The sequence below is a fragment of the Ipomoea triloba genome, chromosome 15, assembly GCF_003576645.1.
Source record: "Ipomoea triloba cultivar NCNSP0323 chromosome 15, ASM357664v1".
NCBI classification, from domain to species: Eukaryota; Viridiplantae; Streptophyta; class Magnoliopsida; order Solanales; family Convolvulaceae; genus Ipomoea; species Ipomoea triloba.
In genome coordinates, this window is record NC_044930.1 from 23,921,233 (window position 1) to 23,941,994 (window position 20,762).

Consider the following 20,762-nt stretch of genomic DNA (forward strand, 5'->3'; position numbering starts at 1 on the left):
AATGCCCCCCCCCCCCCCCCTCCCCCCTCATACTTCTTGGTGCTTGCTAGTTTTGGCCATCTTTTTGCAGTATCATACTTAAGCTATTTGATGATTTTGAGGTGTTTACTTAACTTTGCTATTGAATCTTTATGGATGTCTGATGCGTTCCTTGGAAAGTCATACCAGCGCCTGACTCGAAATCGCACGGAGGATATGTAAGTAGCAAACTAAGGGAACAAATCAAGATGATCTTTTTATTTCCTTTGTTAGTGAATTTATTTTAAGAGGCAATATTTTCCTTCCATTTGAACTTTGCGTAAGATGCAATGGCTTTTGCTATAAGTACAAGACTTTTGAGAGATGAATAAGACAGGTTAAAGTTAAAAGAAATCAATGGCCAGAGACTCCAAAAACTCCTATCTTTACATTCTATTCCCAACTCCCTACTTTACAATCTACGTTCTTCCTTCCATTCACCATAGCCGAGTCTGCTTCTTCTCCAACCCCGGCTTCTCGCCCATTGACTAGAGCTTTCTACAAAGAACACAACATTTTGGTTTTGTTGCCGGGCGTCAATATGGGCGATATCAAGAAACTCTAGGACGAGGTCCAAGCTTTTCGATGGATGCCTGTATAGCTCGGACCTCGTCCTAGAGTTTCTTGATATCGCCCATATTGACGCCCAAAAACAGAACCAAAATGTTGTGTTCTTTGCAGAAAGCTCTAGTCAATGGGCGAGAAGCCGGGATTGGAGAAGAAGCGGACTTGGCTATGGTGAATGGAAGGAAGAACGTAGATGTAAAGTAGGGAGTTGGGAATAGAATGTAAAGATAGAAGGAGTTTTTGGAGTCTCCGGCTCCTTGATTTCTTTTCAACTTTAATGCCTGTCTTATTCATCTCTCAAAAGTCTTGTACTTATATAGCAAAGCTATTGCATCTTAAGCAAAGTTCAAAAGGAAGGAAAATATTATCTTCTTAAAATAAATTCACTAACAAATTTGTTCCCGTAGTTTGTTGCCTGCATATCCTCCGTGTGATTTCAAGTCCGGCGCTGGTATGACTTTACAAGGAACGCATCAATGTCTATAGCTAAAAAGATGTAAGGAGGCAAAAAGATGATTAAAAAAAAAAGCATTTACAACAACACAATCAACCAATTTTGCCGGCTTTATCTGGTTTTATTTCTTAAAAATGCTGTTATCTAAGCACTTTTCCCATTATTTTCTTGATTACACAGTTTACTGTTTGTCTCTCTCTCTGTTGCTCACGCGCTAATTTGGTTTACAGTCAACAACGATTGTTTGCATTTCAAGTATTCGAGTTGCATAGGTTAATAAAGGTAAGACACTGATCTTGTCTCACTTCAATCATGTTAATGAGATATACTTTGTTTAATGTTTTAATATTTGCTTGACCTTCATACTTATAGTTGTCACTTAAATAATTTCACAGGTCCAAAAACTTATAGCCGGGTCACCAAACCTGCTTGATGGTAGCGCTTATTTGGCGAAATCTTTGAAACGATCTTCTGCAAAGAGTCTACCTCTAGAATATATTGTCAAGGAACCCCAAGACGTTTCGAAGCACAAAAATGATTTGGAAATGCCCGAGTTTAGGATGGAATTCTCAGCTGAAAATACCACGAGGAAAGCGTCTTTTTCTTCTGTGCAAAATGGCGATCAACCTCCTCTGAGCTGCAGACCTTTTTCAGGAAATCCGACGGTGGCAGCCATAAGTAACGAATCTGAGATGGGTCCTTGGTGTTTCCATCAGCCTGCAGGTCACCAATGGTTGATCCCGGTGATGACTCCCTCTGAAGGTCTTGTGTATAAACCGTACCCCGGACCGGGATTCATGGCGCCTGTCTGTGGAGGGTGTGGATCACCGGGGTTGAGTCCTGTGAAAGGGCACTTTCCAGTTCCGGCTTATCAAGGAATGGGAGTTCCCTTTGCACCTCCTGCTTTTAATGGTTACTTTCCTCCGTACGGGATGAATCCCGCCATCTCAACTTCTGGCGTTGAAGAGATGAAACAATTCGCTGGAATGGGTTCACAAGGTCAGGTATCGGGAGGGGCCAACTCTAACTCTCAACACCAGAACTCGTGTCACGTGCGAAACCAGAAGAACAGTACCGCTGCCCCAAATCTCGGGATATTGCATCCTTTCATGGAAAACGAGGTGCAGGCCAGCACAGCGAGTAGTCCAAGCGAGAAATCACCGGGCGTGGTGCCTGTGGTGAGTACCGAAATGGAACGTAGAGGAGGCGCTCTTTGTCTCTCCTCCACTTCCACCGCTCGTTATGCTCATCATCAGCCCACGAGTGTAATACGAGCTGTGCCTCGCCATGCCAGGTCTGCTACTGAATCTGCGGCTCGGATCTTTCAATCCATTCAAGAAGAAAGGAAACAATATGACTAAAGTTGAGCTGATCAATTGGGGTACATCTATATATGATCATTTGCTCATCCAAACTGGTATATATAGTGTTTGGTCAGTTTGCTTTGTGGTAACCTTTTTTTGCTCTAATCTTGTAACCCTCTGTATGTACATATCATGCCTGCAGGTCACTTCACTTCAACTTCTTTAACTCACTGTATAATTTGAGGGAGGGTGTCAATGTTTTTTTTTTTTCACTTCACTGTAAATATAAACCCACTGTGAATGGGAGATGTGTAATTATTGTTTTGTTGTAGTAGCAAATGAACATTAAAGCTTGAAGGGCACTTTAGTTAAGTTTTATGTCTTTCATTTTTCGAATTAAGAGTTAATAACAAGGTTACATAGAAGGAGGAGAGAAATTAGGACATATAATTAATAATTAATTTGATAAAAAAAATAAAATAGAAATAAAGTTACCATGTTAATCTTGTTATTAACACCCAACAAACAGAATTCTTAACAGAGTATTAAAGTCGGTAAAATCATTAAAGTCGAGGATTAAATAGAATATAAAAAGGTAGGAATAAGGTTCAAAACGTAACCTGAAAGTGCAATTAGGCCACCGAACAAAAAAAATGTGCAATTAGGCTACTGAATGCTCCAAATACATGCAATTTCACCTTTCCTTTCATCAGGTTGCCTGGTTATGTGGATGGTGAATTAGCATTTTAAGATAAAATTTTAATAATAATAACATTAAAAATAAAAAATAAAAAATAAAAAATTAAATGCATGCTTCCTTGTTTTTTTTTTTAAAAATAATTTAAAAAAAAATAAAAATGCAATGCCTGCTTGTTTGTTTGTTTTATTTTTAATTAAATTTTTAATTTTTTTTATTTTTAAAGTTTAGTATTAAAAAAATATTTTAAAATACCAACTTACCATCCATGTAAGCAGGCAACTTGATGAAATGGAAGATAACCTACTATCAGGTAAAATTGCATGCATTTGGAGTGTTGAGTGACCTAATTGCACTTTTTTTTTTTTCGTTCAGTAGTCTAATTGCACTTTGAGGTTACGTTCAATGGTTAATTTGAACATTATTCCAATTGAGTAAAACCAGTATAGTCGAGGATTATATTAATGTATGTGTGTGTGAATCTAGCTTATGTCTATGATTGTCTTTTTTTTTTTTTTTTTTTTTTTTTTTTTTTTTTTTTGTGCGCTAATAAATATATACATTTTACTTTAAATGTTATACATTTCATTTTGCAAAGAGGTGCTGTCATGGCTCAGGGGTAGGGGAGTCGACTCCATTGCGTTACACACAGATTGCACCCAACTTCGAGCTCTTCTTTTGCGGTCGGAGACAGTCAACTCGTACGTAGGTTTTGCGGTTGATGTACGCAGAGCTTCGTTGTCTTTATTTTCTGATTGCTTTATTTGTTCGCTTACTAGATCAGCAAATGTAATTGCTCATACTCTCGCAGCAACAGCCTATTCTCAGACTAGCATTCTGTATTGGGACTTTGTCCCACCTGACTCTATTTCTGTGTTGTTATATTAATCGTATTGAAGGTTTGGTTTTCAAAAAAAAAAAAAAAAAGTTATACATTTCATTTTGTTTAATAAAACTATCCATGGTTATTCATACTCTTAAATCTATAAATAAGTAGACAAGTAGGTATGACAAATTATATCATGGATCATTGTTCACCTTGCATCATGAATCATAGTTCATTATTATTATATTGTATGTTTATTAAGATGTCATTAATTTGTATATTATCATTTACATATATTATATATTATATTCTTTGTATAAATAAAATCAATATTACAAAAAATATTATTAAAAATATTTCATTAAGAGTTTTAGTATAATAATGTATTTGAATTAATATGGTAAAACTGAAGTTATAGTATTTTAAAAATGAACTAGTAATTCATTAAAAAGAAATCTAATATATTGACTTAATATAATTTATATTAATTTAAAACATTAAAATATAAATATAAATACAAGCATCATTGAAAAAATATTTATATATTAGTTTTATTGGTATAAAAAGAAAAAGAAAAAAAAACATAAATTGAAAAGAAAAATCTTATTTGATTCATTTTGAATGTGGACTATGTTTCATGGTATAACGTGCGAGTATTTGTACATTAGTTTAGAAAAATAAATAAAATAGAAAAGAAATAAAAAGAGGGAAATTCCGATCTGCCTGGGATTCTCCGATCGCTCGCATGGCGTCTTCTACCCAAACCCACATTCCTCTTGCTCCTGACCCTGGTAATTTCATTTCCTTTTTATTTTTTTTTATTTTTTTTATTATTCATTGTTGTTATGATAAAATTCTTGTCACTCTCATTTGATTGAACTTGAAACTGTGTCTATGGAAGCTAATTTTTCATTGATTAATCGTTCACTTTTGTTTAGATTTTTCAATTCTGACATTACTGCTTTAATGGTAGTTCTTCATGGTTATGAATAATTTATCTGCAGCGAAGTTGCGTTTGCGTTTTCCTGGCGGCGGTTAAGAAAGCCTTGAACCATATAGGGAATTCTGCGAATTGATTTTTGTGTGTTGTTTTTGGTAGTGATTTTTGTGAGGAATGGATGAACAGGGATTTGTGGAAGTGAAATGTGAATTTTTGTCTAAATCATTTGTATAATCTATCTCACTTTATTGAACTTGAAACTCTTTGTGGGGGAAGTTTAGTTTCCAGTGCTTAATTAGAGCTCTGGACTTACTGTTTTTATGCATTTATTTATAAGTTAAAGATGATCACTTTCCTAGCTGCATCAATCATGCAGTCATATTTTTGAATAATTACTTTGCAGTGAAGTTGTGTGGTGTGATTTCTTGACTGCTATTAGAATTTTGTGGACCATATATGGAAGTTTCTGATGGGAAAATCTGCAATGTTCTTTTTGTCTGATAATCTTGGTAGTAATTTTTGTGAGTAAAGGAAACAAAAAAGAGGAATACTTGAAGTGAAATGTGAATTTGAGGTACATTGATTTTATTTTCCTCCTAGGTGGTGAGGTTCGAGAGGATGAAAGTCTCTTTCCTTCAGTTCCTGTACATATCGTGACTCAACCAGGCCAACTACCTGTTGAATTCTTGGAGCCTTCTCCTGAGAACCAGCTTGTAGTTGGTTTTGATTGTGAGGGTGTTGATCTTTGCCGCCATGGGACTCTTTGTATTATGCAGGTAACCTCAATCTGTCATATCATTTGGAGACGTGAATAGTTACTTGCATGCTTAACTATCTAGTTTATATGTTGTCTACAGGTTTATTGCTTGAAATATTATGACAAAATGAAAATAGGGTTTTGATTCTGCTCTTTTTTGACAGATCGCCTTTCCAGACGCAATATATTTGGTTGATGCCATTGAGGGGGGAGAGGCTTTGATCAAAGCCTGTAAGCCTGCAATGGAGTCTAGTTATGTCACTAAAGTTATTCATGATTGTAAACGAGATAGTGAGGTCTCTTTTATTCTCTTTTGGAAACTACTTATATTTTGAATGAATATATCATGTTTAGTGTTCTTGGTGATTTGTACTTTGCAGGCATTGTATTTCCAATTTGGTATCAAGTTGCAAAATGTTGTAGATACACAGGCAAGTATTTTTACTCCAAAATCTTGTGGATGTAGGCATGTCATGTCATCATCTGGGCAATTGAGATGTTTTAGGGGCTTTGCTAGTATTTTTCAGTTCTTTTAGTACTAGTATTGCAATCCTCTATGAACATCTGGTGAACATTTTGGCCTTATGCTAGATGTGAACGTGGTTCTTGAGCTTAAAGTTACTAACTTGTTTCCAATAGAGCTAGTTGATTAGTGGTGTATGCTATATTTGTTAACAGTTTGACAGATCTCATATCAGTGATATATGCTATATTTGTTAACAATATTTTTTTTTTAAACAGATTGCATATGGGTTGATCAAGGAGCAGGAAGGACATCCAAGGGTTCTATATGACTACATATCATTTGTTGGTCTCCTTGCTGACCCATATTATTGTGGTAGATAGTCTTTGAATTATGTGTTTCGTAGTTTAGCACTATGGCATTGTTTTAATGAATGATATTTACAAGATCAGGTGTTCAATTCTTGGATAGATATGTAATGGTTGTTGCATTTTCTCAACATATGTTTATCTGGCTAGTATGGGAGCTAGGTTAAAAAGGAGATAAAACAAATCTATTTGCTTTTATTGTGCAGAGTCTTTTCGATAAACTTTTGTCTTTGCTGAAGCCTTCTTGTGGTTCACTGTGTTCACTTTTGCTTTATGCTGCCTTGACACTTTAATACCTGAATGAATTAAAACTTGAATTTCTCGTAATGTTTCCCCTTTTTACTTGGATTTTCACTTCAAATATTTCTGTGCAGGATTTTCTTATGATGAGAAAGAAGAAGTGCGAGTTCTTCTGAGGCAGGTTGGTCTGAAATTTTTGTTGTAATATCGATGGGGCTGGCTACGTCTAAACCACTTGAAGATATAAATAAAATGCTATCCACTAATCCATGCCTTAGACATGTTCAATATTTTTTATTTGATTCTTTGGGATCTTAAATCTTCTTATGCATGAACTCACTTGTGCATTCTGTAAAGTTGTTACAATGTGAAGAGGGGATGAAAACCCGTATGTTATATTTTACTAAAGCAATGACAAATGAGAATTATGATGTTGCCTGAAATTGGCTATGTTTTTTTCTTGTTTTTGGAACACTCCATAACCATAAAAGAAATTAAAAAGCATACATGAGGGGTAAGGAGGCAACTTTTTGGATAAAGCTGACTCTAAAATCTATTTAGTTATACACAACGAAAGGTGGAAGGAGAAGAATCCTTACGAACCCCTCTCTTTTGACACAAAGAATTGAAGATTTTCATTACCTATTTTGCATTTTTACAGATTTCAGAAACTTAATGAAGGAACCAGTTAGGCTTAAGTTTGATCAATGAATTTTATATCCTCCTTATAATGGATGATGATATGTGAATTTATCTATGCATTTAAACTTAAACCTTATTTGCATGCTTCTACCCCATTTCCAGGATCCTAAATTTTGGAAGTATAGACCGTTGTCTGACTTGATGGTCCGTGCTGCTGCAGATGACGTTCGGTTTCTTCTTTCCATATATCATAAGATGGTAGAGAAATTGAATGAAAGGTCTTTATGGCTTCTTGCAGTCCGCGGTGCACTATATTGTCGATGTTTCTGCATCAGTGATAATGACTATGCAGATTGGCCTCCTCTTCCGTTGCCCCCAGGTATTCTTGCACAGACACACACCCCTCTTCCCATTCAAACAAAAGTAGAAGGGGTAACCCCAGCCAAGCTGGCTAAGGATACAAACTTGTAATCACAAGTTCATGAGTTCGAATCCCAGCCTTCTTGGTTTGAGCCATCAGCTATGGGCAACCTAGGCTGGTTTACCTCCTTGTGGTCCTTTGCTGGCTAGGGTCACAAGGCGGGGTTTGCCCAATGCACATCCTCTGGTAGTGGCTGCGGGTTTCCCTCATTACCAAAAAAAAAAAGAAGAAAAAAAAAAAGAAATACAAATTCTTCTTAAATACTTGCTTTCAGCTATTACATTTGCTTAATAACAATTTTTTTTAGAAAAAAACCCTTAATTACTAATTGATTTTGTTATAATCATGAAAGTTATGAATAAAACAAAGTCAGCTCCATGGTTGATCTAAGTGTTTAACTTCTGCCTTATCACTCCACACATTTTATTATATTTTCTTCTCCTAGTACACTGACTGAAGAGATAGCCCCCCCCTCCTATATATATATATAATTTTGTATCTTCATGGAGTCCCAAAAGTCAACAGCTTTCCTGATTGCAGAAAATCTTGTCGCTGATGGGTCCATTTCCGAGGAAGAGACTTTGTCTGTTCTTGATGTTCCCCGGGGTAAAATGGGGCGTGTCATTGGAAGAAAAGGATCTTCTATTCTCGCAATAAAGGAATCATGCAAGTATGTACTCTATATGTGCCACCTTTATCAATGTAAAGAGAAAATTCAAATTGCTTATTTTCCTGGTCTAAACAAACACAAGCTGGCCTAAAAAAAATGAGGAACTCCCATTTTCTTGAAAATATTATTTAATACATAGTAATAATAATTTTATTTCTGGATTTACTTTTTCTCAAAATTTAAAACTTTGAAAAGTTTTACTGACCTGATCATGTATCAAGCTCTTGGATCAGCATTTATTATGGGGTGTGATAAGGTCACAAGGGCAAACTTTGACATGAGCTAGTGATCTGAAGTTGAGTTATCCTCGATGAACCTAAAGTGATAAAGGCCTTACAAATTATATTTATTATAATTAAAGCATTTAAGTTGTTATAGACAAGGTTTGAACTTAGATGAAATTTATTATCAATCCATTTCCCTTTGAAAAAAAAGATGTGTTTTTTGGTTGTTAATTGTAATTTGCAATTCAATTGAGACTTCATAGTGTTGGTTTATGATAATCATAAACAATACAAATGCTTAAATTTTAAGGTTTTAATGTAATTTTCATGGTTGAGAAGTTAAATGAACGAGTTTCTACTATACTTAAATGTTGGGGAAAACAATATTTGGTGTTTACTTGACTATTATTGTACATTTGCTGCTGCATACAGTGCTGAAATACACATTGGAGGTGACAAGGGTCCCCCCGACAAGGTTAGTCAACTGAATATGCTTATATATATATATAGATTAGTGATCAAATAAGACCACCTCCCCCTGTGAGATCGTGTGGACTTGTACATGAATGCACACAATCAAAAATTCCAGCCATACAATGCACACAATTTACCCTGGAGTAGTTTGTGTGCATCCATGTTAGTCCACATGGTTTCATTCATGGAGGGAGGTGGTCTGATTGGAACATCACCCAATATATATATTAGAAATGGTTTGATGTATCATTTAGTTAGTTATTCCTAAGATTTTTCAAGTTATCATCCATGATTTAGTTTCTTTTTGTTGGTCTGCAGGTTTTCATTATGGGACCAGTAAAGCAAGTTCGGAAAGCAGAAGCCATGATAAGGGGAAGGATGCTGGATTTGTGAACTACTACCAACATCATATTCTCTCTCTGTATCTTTACATATACATTATACAATACCCCGCTTTCAAGTTTGAACCAAAAAAAGAAAAAAAAAAAAACTTTGGGTCGAACAAAGCCTATTTATTATCCATCATCCCTCCATACATAATGTACTGTTATTTAACCTTTTAGAGGGGGAATAGCCATTTTGACTTGTGAGGTTAGTATGTTCTGTATATCTGCAAATTCTGTGACTTGTGATGTTAGTGGGTATACTCCATTGTTTCCTTTTATTAAAGGGGCTTGCTTCACTGTTTTTTGTTTACAATTAATTCTCTTGGTCCTATTTTGAAGAGCATATAAATCTGTTTCAAATGAAGCAGAGCAACACATACAAATGAGAAATTCAAAAATACAGATCCTGTTTCTGAAAACTGGATTACCAATACACACTTTCAAACAATCGCAAAATGAAGAGATCGCACACAAATAAACATTTGACCTCTCTGTGAAATCCACAAAAGAAAGAATATATGAAAATTGGATGGATATCATCATAATTTGGAATGCCAGATTTATCTATGGAAATCATTTTGAGAAGCCACCATATTGTTGACCGCTGCTAAGGCTTGAGAAGATGTCATCTTCGGCATTTGAAGTAAACCCGGTTTTGCCCAGCCCAGACCCCTGACCCATCGCTCTCCCCATGTAAAATGTCGTCTGCACGGTGGTAGGTCCCTTGTCTTTCTCCTCAAATCCGTATCCACCAACAATGCCAACATCTGCCAGGTTGACTTTCTTTGCTGCAAATACCAAAAAAAAAAAAAAAAACAATTCTATAAAACGAGGAAAGACATTTTGCAATTTTCACTGACAAAAAAAGAATCCTGAGTGAGATGGTGGTCATTCAACAAAATCTAGTTCAAACCATCTATGTCAGCGGAGAAAATAAAACTTACGTGCACTTATGTTAAGATCAATCAGTCCACGGCTTAAAGAATCAGCCCATATTCCAGACTTGACCTGAAAAGCATCCTTCTTGGGTGGGGGCTTGGATTCTACCGAAGAATTATTTAAGTTTCCTTGATTTAGACCACTGGCAACAGTCTCATTGGGCGTTGCAGATACAGGATCAGTTTGGGAAACAAATGATCCAAATGGGTCAGAACTATCAAATGTATTTAATGGAACTGCAGCAAAGGGATCAACTATATTAGTGTTCATGGGCTCTTGTTTTGAAGATTTCACAGCTGGATCAGGTACTGAAAAAAAATCAATGGAGGACGACTGAGGCATGGGTATTGCTGGGGCAGGCAAAGGCGCAGGCTGTGAGAACAGATCAATACCGGTCTGCAAATAGTACATGTTAAATATATACACCATCTAGACAAAAGAAATTAATTATAAGGACGTATTATGGTGGAATACTCACCACCTGAGCTTGAGAGCTTCCCCCTACTTCAGGTTGGGCGAATAGATCAACACTCGTCTGCAAAGTTTGCTAGATGAATGTCCTGTAACTAATTGAGACAAAAGAAATTGATTACAAGGAATATAAAGAGGATGGGATACTCACCTGAGACTGAGAGCTTCCCCCCATTTCAGACTGTGGGGTAGCAGATACAAAATCTGCATCAGCAAATAAATCAACTTCTGAGCGAACACTGGGCTTGTCAGTTGGAGCAGACACGGGTGCATCCAAGAGGTCACCAACCAAACTTTCCCCAAAAAGATCTACTTGGTTAGAACTTCCAACAGAAGGCTCTGTCCAATAAAATTAAAAGGCCAACATAAATTTCAACCAGTAACCACCAAAATGTTTGCTGGTACCCTGACTGATAGTCCAGATTCTAGTGATAACCATGCCTGTTTAAGTAGAGCAACTCCAAAAAACTAATCTCACTCATAAAGTTCCTACTAATGAAGTGTTAAAATTTTCAGTAAAGATGGCTCCTTTACTTTCTGTCTGTTATAATGCACATGGGCCAAACCACACTAAAAGACTAAATCCAATCAATTAACTAGTCTAATCCATGACCTTATAAACCTATATGTACTCTCTTATTTTATCAATGTCGGACTCTTAACACTGTCCATCATTAACAAACTTTTGGTTGAGATTGCTTCTTCGTAATGGCAGACAGAAACAGTACACACATTTGAGTGTGGAATTCCTAAAACTGTTTAAGTGGCATGACAATATACAATTAAAAAAAAATCATTTTCCTTCCTAAATGTCTTAGTAGCATCTAAGGAGATCACTCCTCGGTATGACACATGATACAAGAATCAGGAGTCAGAAAGAAATAAACAAACAAAGCAGCATAAGTTACAGAAGCAGTTGAAATCCTAGAGGGATCAATATATTTGTATTTCATATGGTACACATATCTTGTCACCAATAAAAACAAAGAAATAAATACAAACAAAAAAGCATCCATAAAGACACTTACTAGCAGTTGAAGTCCCACGAGGATCAAAATCATCAAAATCATCGTCATAATTGCTACTTGGTGTACTTGAGTTTACTGAGGGTTTTGAAGCATTTTTATCAGAGAAGCTCTTGTTTGTCGTCTTTGATCCACCAGCAGAAACACCACCTTGGCTCTTACTGTGTGAAATTATGTTATATAGATTAGAAGCAAGTAATTCCTTGGGTGGGGGGAGGGGACCAATCATGAAGATGATCCTATTATTAATCTAATCTTTGAATTGCTGAACGAACTCTATCTTATACACCTGATTCAGCAACGAAGCAAATCAGGAGTATTTGTTTCATAAAAAATTCAAGACTGAAATCTAAGTGGGGTAGATTTCTATCATGTGCATCAATAATAAAATTAAGAAAAAAGACAGACATGCACTTGATGCCAACACATTGCAGACAGAATCTCCTTCTCAGCAACCATGTGAGAAGAACACAATTTTGCAAGTCATGTATAGCAGCTTGGCCAAGAGTCTCTTTAAAAATGATAATGAAATGAGATTCACCATATGCCAATTTTACAGGTTTTTAATAATTTTAGCTGTGCTTAAAATTGACTATAAGCTGTTCAGTCGCCATAGACCATTATTTTTCTCTCTTATTAATTACATATATGCTGAGAAGGTGGATGCATTATAAGCATCAACAAAAAGATGTGCAGATTTGAGCTATGAGTTAATGCACCTACATAATGTGATTTGTTTTTCATTATTGAGGGTTAAGCAGGCAGACCTTACATAAGGAGAGGGCCCCTTATTCAAGCTGCCATCTTTCTCAGAAATCTCCCTTCGAGATTTGTAAGTGGTCTTTTGATCAAACTTATCTTCACCATATTGATCTCTTTCCTTGTAAGCGAATGAGTCACTATCTGTATTACTGCCAAAACCTCCATATCGACTGCCACTACTAAGAGAGGCAGACCCTGACTTGTATGTTACTCCAGTAGATGATAGTCCAAAATACCTAGAGAACAATAGTATAGTTCAACAAAATGCATCTTAGAAGAAGATTTAGAATTTTTGCATCAATCATATTCCAAACTTCAGAGCATGCACTTACTTTTCACGATTTGCAGAAGCCTTGTTCCTAACTTCATGTATCTTGTCCTTGTCATTTAAAAGTGACACAATGTTTTCTGCCTTCTTCCTTACGTTAATTCCCATATCCTTTCCACTTGGCTCGACATACTCAAATTTTGTAAGAGACTAAGCAAAATAAACGAACAAAAGGAGAAGTTCAGGGTCCAAATTTAAAGCAGAACACTAATTTGGTATGATAAATAATACTCAAGAATTTTGTTTTAAGCTTGATCACATATTAAAAGCCAACAGTTACTTTGGTATGCCCAAAAATTCGGTGTTAAGTTTGATTAAATGTCTGTACGGATCCTCAGAGTTGGGAAAGATTCTTAAAAAATAAAAGTAAAATGCATACAATAACCTAATCAGTGAAACAGTTAAGTCTCGAGGAGAAAACAATTTGTTTATGCATGACAGAATTAAGCATTAAGTTTTACTATTAAATTTATAAGTGAAGAGTTTTGACAAAATAAAATACAAACCGAAATCTGATAAGTATGTTCTACGATCTCATCCACCGAACGTTCTGATCCATGTGCCACCAAATACTCTATAACAACCAATGCCTGATACAAATGTATTTTAAAATTTCAAAATTACATTTCCCAAAGTAGAACAAAATTGTGGAAAAAGTTACTTCGTGGGAACATAAAAAGAAAAAAGACAACAAAAAAGTTACAATTGGAAGTTGAAATACAATAACCTTGTACTGTTGAAAGATTTCAATTATTCCCTAATCCCTACCTTGTAGACATAACGCCAGTTCTTGTCAGTCTCTTTCAATCTTGTCCAAAGAACATTCATAACAATTGAACATTCAGAACTGCACAATATTTCAACACATCAACCACATAAGGGATAATTTCATAACCTTACCTAACATGAAAGGATTTCAAATGCAAGTAGAGTGGCTAAGACATACAATTTCTTTGTAGCCTGTGCTATCTCAGCCATTGCAGTTCCATGGGGGCCCCAAGGTTCATCGTCCGTCGCATCCAACACCTTATTAATCCAAATGTAAAACCTTATCAATTCATCCATAATAAGGAAAAGGAAGAGGTTGAAGTTTAGCATTCATCAATGCAATTAAGGCTAGTAGGCTACTGAAACTTCTAATGATTACAATCTTTTAAGATCCCTGACTAGTTTACTGGAAAACAGGTTGGTAAAGTCATACTAGCAAGTTAGGAAGTTGCATAATACTTAAAAGCATTATGGTAAGGAGATGGACATTTCCAACTAAAATGAAAAACTGGCATTGGATGAGAAATGTTCCTGATGCCTTAATAGAATCCAACACCAACAAAACTAAGGAGCATGGATATTTGGAATGGAAAAAATGTTTACTTCTAGCACCCTTGTACAACTTGACAAAAAACATTAATAGAAACCCAGAGAAAAAAATGAAGCCCAGAAGTGCTATTGCAACTACAACCAAGTCCTATGCTAGTTTTGATGTTATATAATGTAATAGTCTAATAGACATACCACTCCACAAATTTCATTACAAAATAAGAAAGAGAAGTAAAGTGCATCCTTGATCAATGGACTTTTAATAAAAATATAATGACAGAAGATACTTGCAGATCCTTGCTATGTTGCGAGAAAAGAATGAATGAAAAACATTAGGGTCCTCAGTTAATGAGTGATAAAAAAGCAACCCAAGAGAACCAATAAATTAAGAAAACTCCCAAAAGGGTAGAATGACACAACAGATACATTAGCCTCTCTCCAGCCAAAAATTAATTATATATATCAAAGCAAGTAGTAATGTAGTGTTGATGGGTGAGATGTCACATGACAATTCAGAATTTTCTATGTTGATAAGGAATTGACGCTTGATGACTTGAATCCAAAATCTCTCTCTCAAAAAAAAATTCAATATTATAGTATTTTCAGGATAATGAAACAAACATCTAAATGTTGAAGATTGAGATTCTCATATCATTGTATGAATTCACAAGCTGTAATTAATAATTATTACAAAATTTTCCTGAATAATTGTATCACTGATGTCAATAATTTTTCCTAAACCTACTCTCTACAAAGAATAAATTTGTAGCTAAATGCTAAAGAGTAAGTTTTACAAACTCTTCCTAACCTCACTTGTATTCAGCTCAGCAATAGGTAAGTCGTAAGTAAAAAATACAAAACCTCAAGCACTCCGATCTAAAAACACATTAACTTACAAAAGAAATTAACCAAATGAAATATTTATTCGGCGTGCCCTCTAAACTATAGTTTGGAACAACATGCCGAGTTTTGATATTTTCAACATACCTTCTGTTCTATCTCAGGAACCTTCAACACTTTCAAGTTCACCTCCCTCTTTCTGTAAATCAATTACGAAGTAAAAAAAAAAAAAAGTATATAAATTTACGCATGAAGATGCTAAAACCAAAGAAAATCTAATAATACGTTCAAAATTATGAGCAAAAAAGTTTACAAAAAAAAAAATTTTGAAAACATATGCTACGAGGATATTACAGAGCTGCTTACATTTCGCGGACTGTTTGATCGATGACTTTCATGAAATCCATGGCTGGATCTACAATTTTAAAAACAAAAGTAAAACAAATTAATCAGAAATGCGAGAAAAAGAGTACCATTTGAGATTTATGGATCTTCAGATTGGAAAATGGAAGCCTGAGTATTGAGAACGCACCTTCGATTATCAAATGAAAGCAACAAAAATTGTTTTCAAAAAAAAAAAAAATGAAAGCAACAATATGAAACGGAGATAAGATCAGATCTAAGAAAAATATGGTATCCTAACGAAGAAGAAAATATAGATAGGAGTTTGAAGGAACGCTCGTGATCAATTTTGATCATTGAGCATGATTATCCCTTTTTTTTAATCTCCCTTACTCTTTTTTCTTTTTCTTCTTTTTTTCTTCAAATTTCTCTCTCTCTGTAATATTAATCTTAAATATTATGTTATTTTATGAAAAAATACTAATTTTGATCCCATGAGTATTAGTAAAATGACGGTATTGATCCACATGTTTAATTTATATCAATTTTTATCCATAATTACTGTTTTAGTACTAATTTTCATCCACGACTATTATTTTAGTACCAAAATTCATCACGTCAGTCACCCATCCATTAATCCATTTTAAGACATGCCGAAATCTAAAAATTTTAAGGGAATTTTTGTCCTTTTCAACTTAAGATTCCAATTTGAACATGAATAAAGAGATTTAAGTCCTAAGATCAATCCCAATTCGCCATTCTCCTATCTTAATTTGAGAAGGAGAATTACGAATTGGGATAAATCTTAGGACTTAAATCCATTTATTTATGTCTAAATTGGGATCTTAATTTGGAAAAGATGAAAATAAACTTAATATTTTCATATTTCGACATGTCTTAAACGAATGAGTGACCGGCGTGATTCATTTTGGCACTAAAACAATAGTCGTAGATGAAAATTATATTGGTACTTAAACAATAGTCGTGGATCAAAATTGATAGGAATCAAACATGTGGACCAAAACTATCATTTTACTAATACTCGTGGGACCAAAATTGATATTTACTCTTATTTTATTTAATAAGTTGCCTTAGAGCATATATATCAGTTCAAAACTTTTCACAGTTTTTTATGTGTCAACAAGGAGAGAGGAAACAAAGAGGAGAATGAAAAAGTATATATATATATATATATATATATATATATATATATATATATATATATATATATAATTTTATTCAAATGTAACCTGTGCATTACGTGCGGTCGTGTGGCCTAGTGTACGCCCTTGGATTGCATTGATCTGACGACAGCTGTGATATATTAGGATTAGGTAGTTTAATTAGTGATAAGGTAAGTGGGGACTTTATGGCAATTGTAGGTTATGTGTTATGTGCATGTATATAAGTCTATTGTTTTGGCAATTCTCACCGGCGAGAAGATCGCGACGAGATTAGTGATCGCAATTGCGAAGAAATCGCAGCTGGGAGAAGATCGCGCTGGGAGAATTAGAGCTAGTCGCGACGTAGAACTATGGAAACTGGTATATTTTATTTTCCAGTGTTAATTTTAGATAATCTTGATTTAGATACTTTGAATTTTTCATTATATGTTGATTGTTTTTTGGAATAATGGCGGTTTTCCGGCGATGTTGGTGTGTGATGACGGTGGTCTTATGATGTTTGTGTGTGGTGACGTTGTGGTGTGTTTTGTATGGGGTATGGTGTATTTGGTAGTGAACTGTGGTGTATATTTAGTTATATTATTGAATGGTCAGTTGTGTGATGTAATTTGAGAATTGGTGCATATTAGTATGTCTGGTGACGTTGTGGTGTGTTTTGTATGGGGTATGGTGTATTTCGTAGTGAACTGTAGTGTATATTTAGTTGATATTATTGAATGGTCAGTTGTGTGATGTAATATGAGAACTAGTGCATATTAGTACGTTGCATGGTGTGTTTTAGTAGGTATGTCGGTGCGTTTTTATTTGACTAGGTGTAGTTTGAGTACGGTGGGCAATGGTGTGTTGCAATTTGTCTAGTTGTACACTTTAATACATTGAATGGTGTGTTTTGTTACGAATGTAGGTGTGTTTTAAGAGAGCAGTTGCATTTTTGGTTATTGTGGTTACTGGTGTGATTTGATATGAAAATGAGTGCATTTTATTACGTTTTATGGTGTGTTTTAGTACATATGTTGGTGCATTTTACTTGACAATGGTGGTTAGTATTTTTTTCATGTTTTTAATTGGTGTGTAGGTGTGAATATGAACTCTGCTAGTGGTAGTTGTGATGAAGGTTATTCCACAGACATTGGTGTAGAAGGCAGTGCTTGTGATATGGAAATATCACCTGGTATGAATAAGTATTGGCGTCCAAACAAACAGTTTAAAGCCTCACGTTGGGCAACAGTTTGATTCTTTGGATAGTGTTTTTGGTTTTTATAAACAATATGCTGGCTCTGTTGGTTTTGACTGTAGGCAGAGCACAACTCGGAAGGGTAGAGATAGTGTTATTGTGTTGAAGCATGTTGTATGTAGTCGTGAGGGGTTCAAGCATAGTTATTCTAGTGCTGTGAAGAGGCGTAGGGTGACAAATAGGGTTGGTGTAAGGCTAAGGTGGTTTTTAAATTCATCATGAATGGTTGTTATTCTGTGCATTTTTTTTAGGAACGACATACCCATTCGATGTGTTCAACTATTGGCCTATTGCTAAGCAATTTTTAAAGGTAAATCACAATCTTGATGTTGGCAATCAAATTTTCATTGCAAGTTGTGTTCATTCGGTCGTATAGGTTGTTTAAGGAGATTATTGGTGAGTATTCTAATGTTGGGACTACAAGTGTGGACTTTCAAAATTTCAAACGTGATTTAATGGCGTACATTTTGAATGGTGATGCTCAATTGTTCATAGATACGCTGTTTAAAAGACGTGATTTTGCGAAGCATTTGGGTTTGAATACGACGTTGATGAGGGTGACTAGCTCTCAAGGGTTTTCTTGGCGGACACAGTATCAAGGAAGAACTTTTCTTTGTTTGGTGATGTTGTTTCGTTTGATGCTACATACCGTACTAACATGTTAGTAATTTGTTTTTCGTTTGTGCATTTTGTATAGATTAGTGGTGTATTATTCTATGTTTTATGGTGCGTTCTAAGACGTGTTATTGTGCTAAATGTTTTTTTTTTTGTGTGTGTTTTTCCGTATGTAGGTATAATATGATAATCATAAGAGATACATCACCTTTGGTGCTGGGCTGCTTACTAAGGAAGACATAGACTCATACGTATGGCTTTTGGAGATCTTTAAGAAAATAATGGGCCATGATCATATTTGCGTTGTTACAGATCAAGATCCAGCTGAGGGAGAAACCAAAAACTTACCTTGCACACCATCTGAAGACGACACCCTCCGCCTCTTTGACCGTCAAAGCAAGGAGCCTGCCATGGAGAGAGAGACGGTAAGAGGGAGATAGACGGAAAGGAGAGGGAAAGCCAGTAATGAAAGAAAAAGAAATCAAAATGAAAGAATTAGACGTTTAGACTTGTACAAGAAAACTGACAGAGGAAATCTTGGGAAAACATAAATATAATAATTCACATAGGTACCCAAATTACTAAAAACCCCCTATTGTTTAAAAATAATAGCTTAAATTAAAATCTAATCAAAATCAATCTGAACCCTTAAGTATAAATAAAGAATGGTTAGGATCTGATCTCACAATCTCATGCAGATATGGTGATCTCACTGGATCCAAATCCATATTATATATATATATATATATATATATATATATATATATATATATATATAAAAGAAATGGTTTGATGCATCATTTAGTTAGTTATTCCTAAGATTTTTCAAGTTATCATCCATGATTTAGTTTATTTTTGTCATGGTTGAAAAAATCGCTAGGCGCTCTTCGGGCATTCGGGGAGTGCCTAGCGCCTAGGATACAAAGGCTATGATTAATCGGCGCCTAGATACCCGTGTATTTTTTTTATTTTATTTTATATTTTTTAAAGACTAATAATTATAAACTATATAATACTTTAATAGTTAATACTAAAATATTAAATATTAACCTAAAAAATATCTAGGTTCGTACAATTTAGAGTTATTTCGCTCAAATGATGTTGTTTTGAGTGAAATAACCCATTAAAAAAAAAGAACAATAGTTAATCGGCCAATTAGGCGGCCTAGTCGGTGCCTATGAGGTCTAGTCGGCGCCTAGGAGGCCTAGGCAGTTAGCGCCTAAGCACTGCTTAGGCGGCCGCCTAGCCAGCCAACCACCTAAACCACCATTTAAGGTGATACATAGAGCCGTCAAAACGGGCTTAGCCCGCCGTGTTAGCCTGTTCCGCCCCGCGAAAAGGCGGGGCGGACTTTGATATTTTGAGCACGTATTTTGGCGGGCTTTTTAGCCCGCCATTGCCTAACCCGCGGGCTTGGCGGTCCGACGGGGCCCGCCAAAACACACACACATACATATATATATATATATATATATACATATATATATACATATATATATATATATATATATTAAATCAAGTTTTAAAAAATTAATATATTGTATAAATGATTTGTTATTGGCTTATGGTCATGGATTATCACATTATGTATTTGAATATTTATTAGTTATTTTAATATATATTTAATACTTTTTTATATTAATTTTTATGTAAATTTAAAATATTTAAAATTTGGCGGGCCCCCGCCAAGGCCTGCGAGCTTAAGGCGAGGCGGGGTGGAGCATCTTTCCTTAGGCCCGTATTTTGGCGGGCTTTTTAGCCAGCACCCGCCATATGGCGGGCTTTGGCGGGTCCCGCCCCGCCGGCCCGTTTCGACACCTCTAGTGATACATTAGGCGGTTGACCAGCGCCTAGGCGGAGATTAATCGGGCCTAGGCGTGATTTTTGCAACACTGATTTTTGTTAGTGTGCAGGTTTTCATCATGGGACCAGTAAAGCAAGTTCGGAAAGCCGAAGCCATGATAAGGGGAAGGATGCTAGATTTGTGAACTACTTCGAACATCATATTCTCTCTCTGTATCTTTACATATACATTATACAATACCCCGCTATCAAGTTTGAATAAAAAAAAAACACTGGGTTGAACGAAGCCTATTTAAGTATTTATTATCCATAATCCCTCCGTACATATAAATAACGTACTGTTATTTAACCTTTTAGAGGGGGAATAGCCATTTTGACTTGTGAGGTTAGTATGGTCTGTATCTCTGCAAATTCTGTGACCAATTTACTACTTACTAGTTACTAGGGTATG

At 35.3% G+C, this 20,762-nt stretch overlaps 3 protein-coding genes across 3 annotated transcripts in view; 2 read left to right on the forward strand and 1 right to left on the reverse strand.

Annotated features, from left to right (window-relative positions):
- Positions 1 to 2,730, forward strand: part of LOC116006480 (ELF3-like protein 2) — a 5,809-nt gene extending 3,079 nt beyond the window's left edge. Inside the window, exons 4-5 of the mRNA XM_031246875.1 lie at positions 1,270 to 1,321; positions 1,435 to 2,730. Coding sequence (XP_031102735.1) covers positions 1,270 to 1,321; positions 1,435 to 2,400 — 1,018 coding nt within the window. The 3' untranslated portion in view covers positions 2,401 to 2,730. The remainder of the gene's footprint in view (positions 1 to 1,269; positions 1,322 to 1,434) is intronic.
- A 1,779-nt stretch (positions 2,731 to 4,509) lies between these two features.
- LOC116006483 (ribonuclease D) lies at positions 4,510 to 9,729 on the forward strand. The gene is made up of 10 exons (XM_031246879.1): positions 4,510 to 4,657; positions 5,407 to 5,582; positions 5,728 to 5,859; positions 5,944 to 5,994; positions 6,305 to 6,401; positions 6,769 to 6,815; positions 7,439 to 7,655; positions 8,238 to 8,367; positions 9,024 to 9,066; positions 9,384 to 9,729. Exons 1-10 carry the CDS (start codon positions 4,612 to 4,614, stop codon positions 9,456 to 9,458), a joined length of 1,014 nt encoding a protein of 337 aa, XP_031102739.1. The 5' UTR covers positions 4,510 to 4,611; the 3' UTR covers positions 9,459 to 9,729.
- A 105-nt stretch (positions 9,730 to 9,834) lies between these two features.
- On the reverse strand, positions 9,835 to 15,870 carry LOC116006481 (clathrin interactor EPSIN 1-like). Its single transcript, XM_031246876.1, has 14 exons — positions 15,729 to 15,870; positions 15,666 to 15,691; positions 15,500 to 15,548; positions 15,281 to 15,332; positions 13,923 to 14,002; positions 13,745 to 13,823; positions 13,483 to 13,566; positions 12,981 to 13,126; positions 12,654 to 12,884; positions 11,890 to 12,047; positions 11,013 to 11,200; positions 10,869 to 10,925; positions 10,396 to 10,786; positions 9,835 to 10,239 (listed from the first exon to the last, which is right to left on the reverse strand). The coding sequence occupies exons 1-14, from the start codon at positions 15,830 to 15,832 to the stop codon at positions 10,025 to 10,027; spliced, it is 1,860 nt and encodes a 619-aa protein (XP_031102736.1). The 5' UTR covers positions 15,833 to 15,870; the 3' UTR covers positions 9,835 to 10,024.
- Positions 15,871 to 20,762: the final 4,892 nt, after the last annotated feature.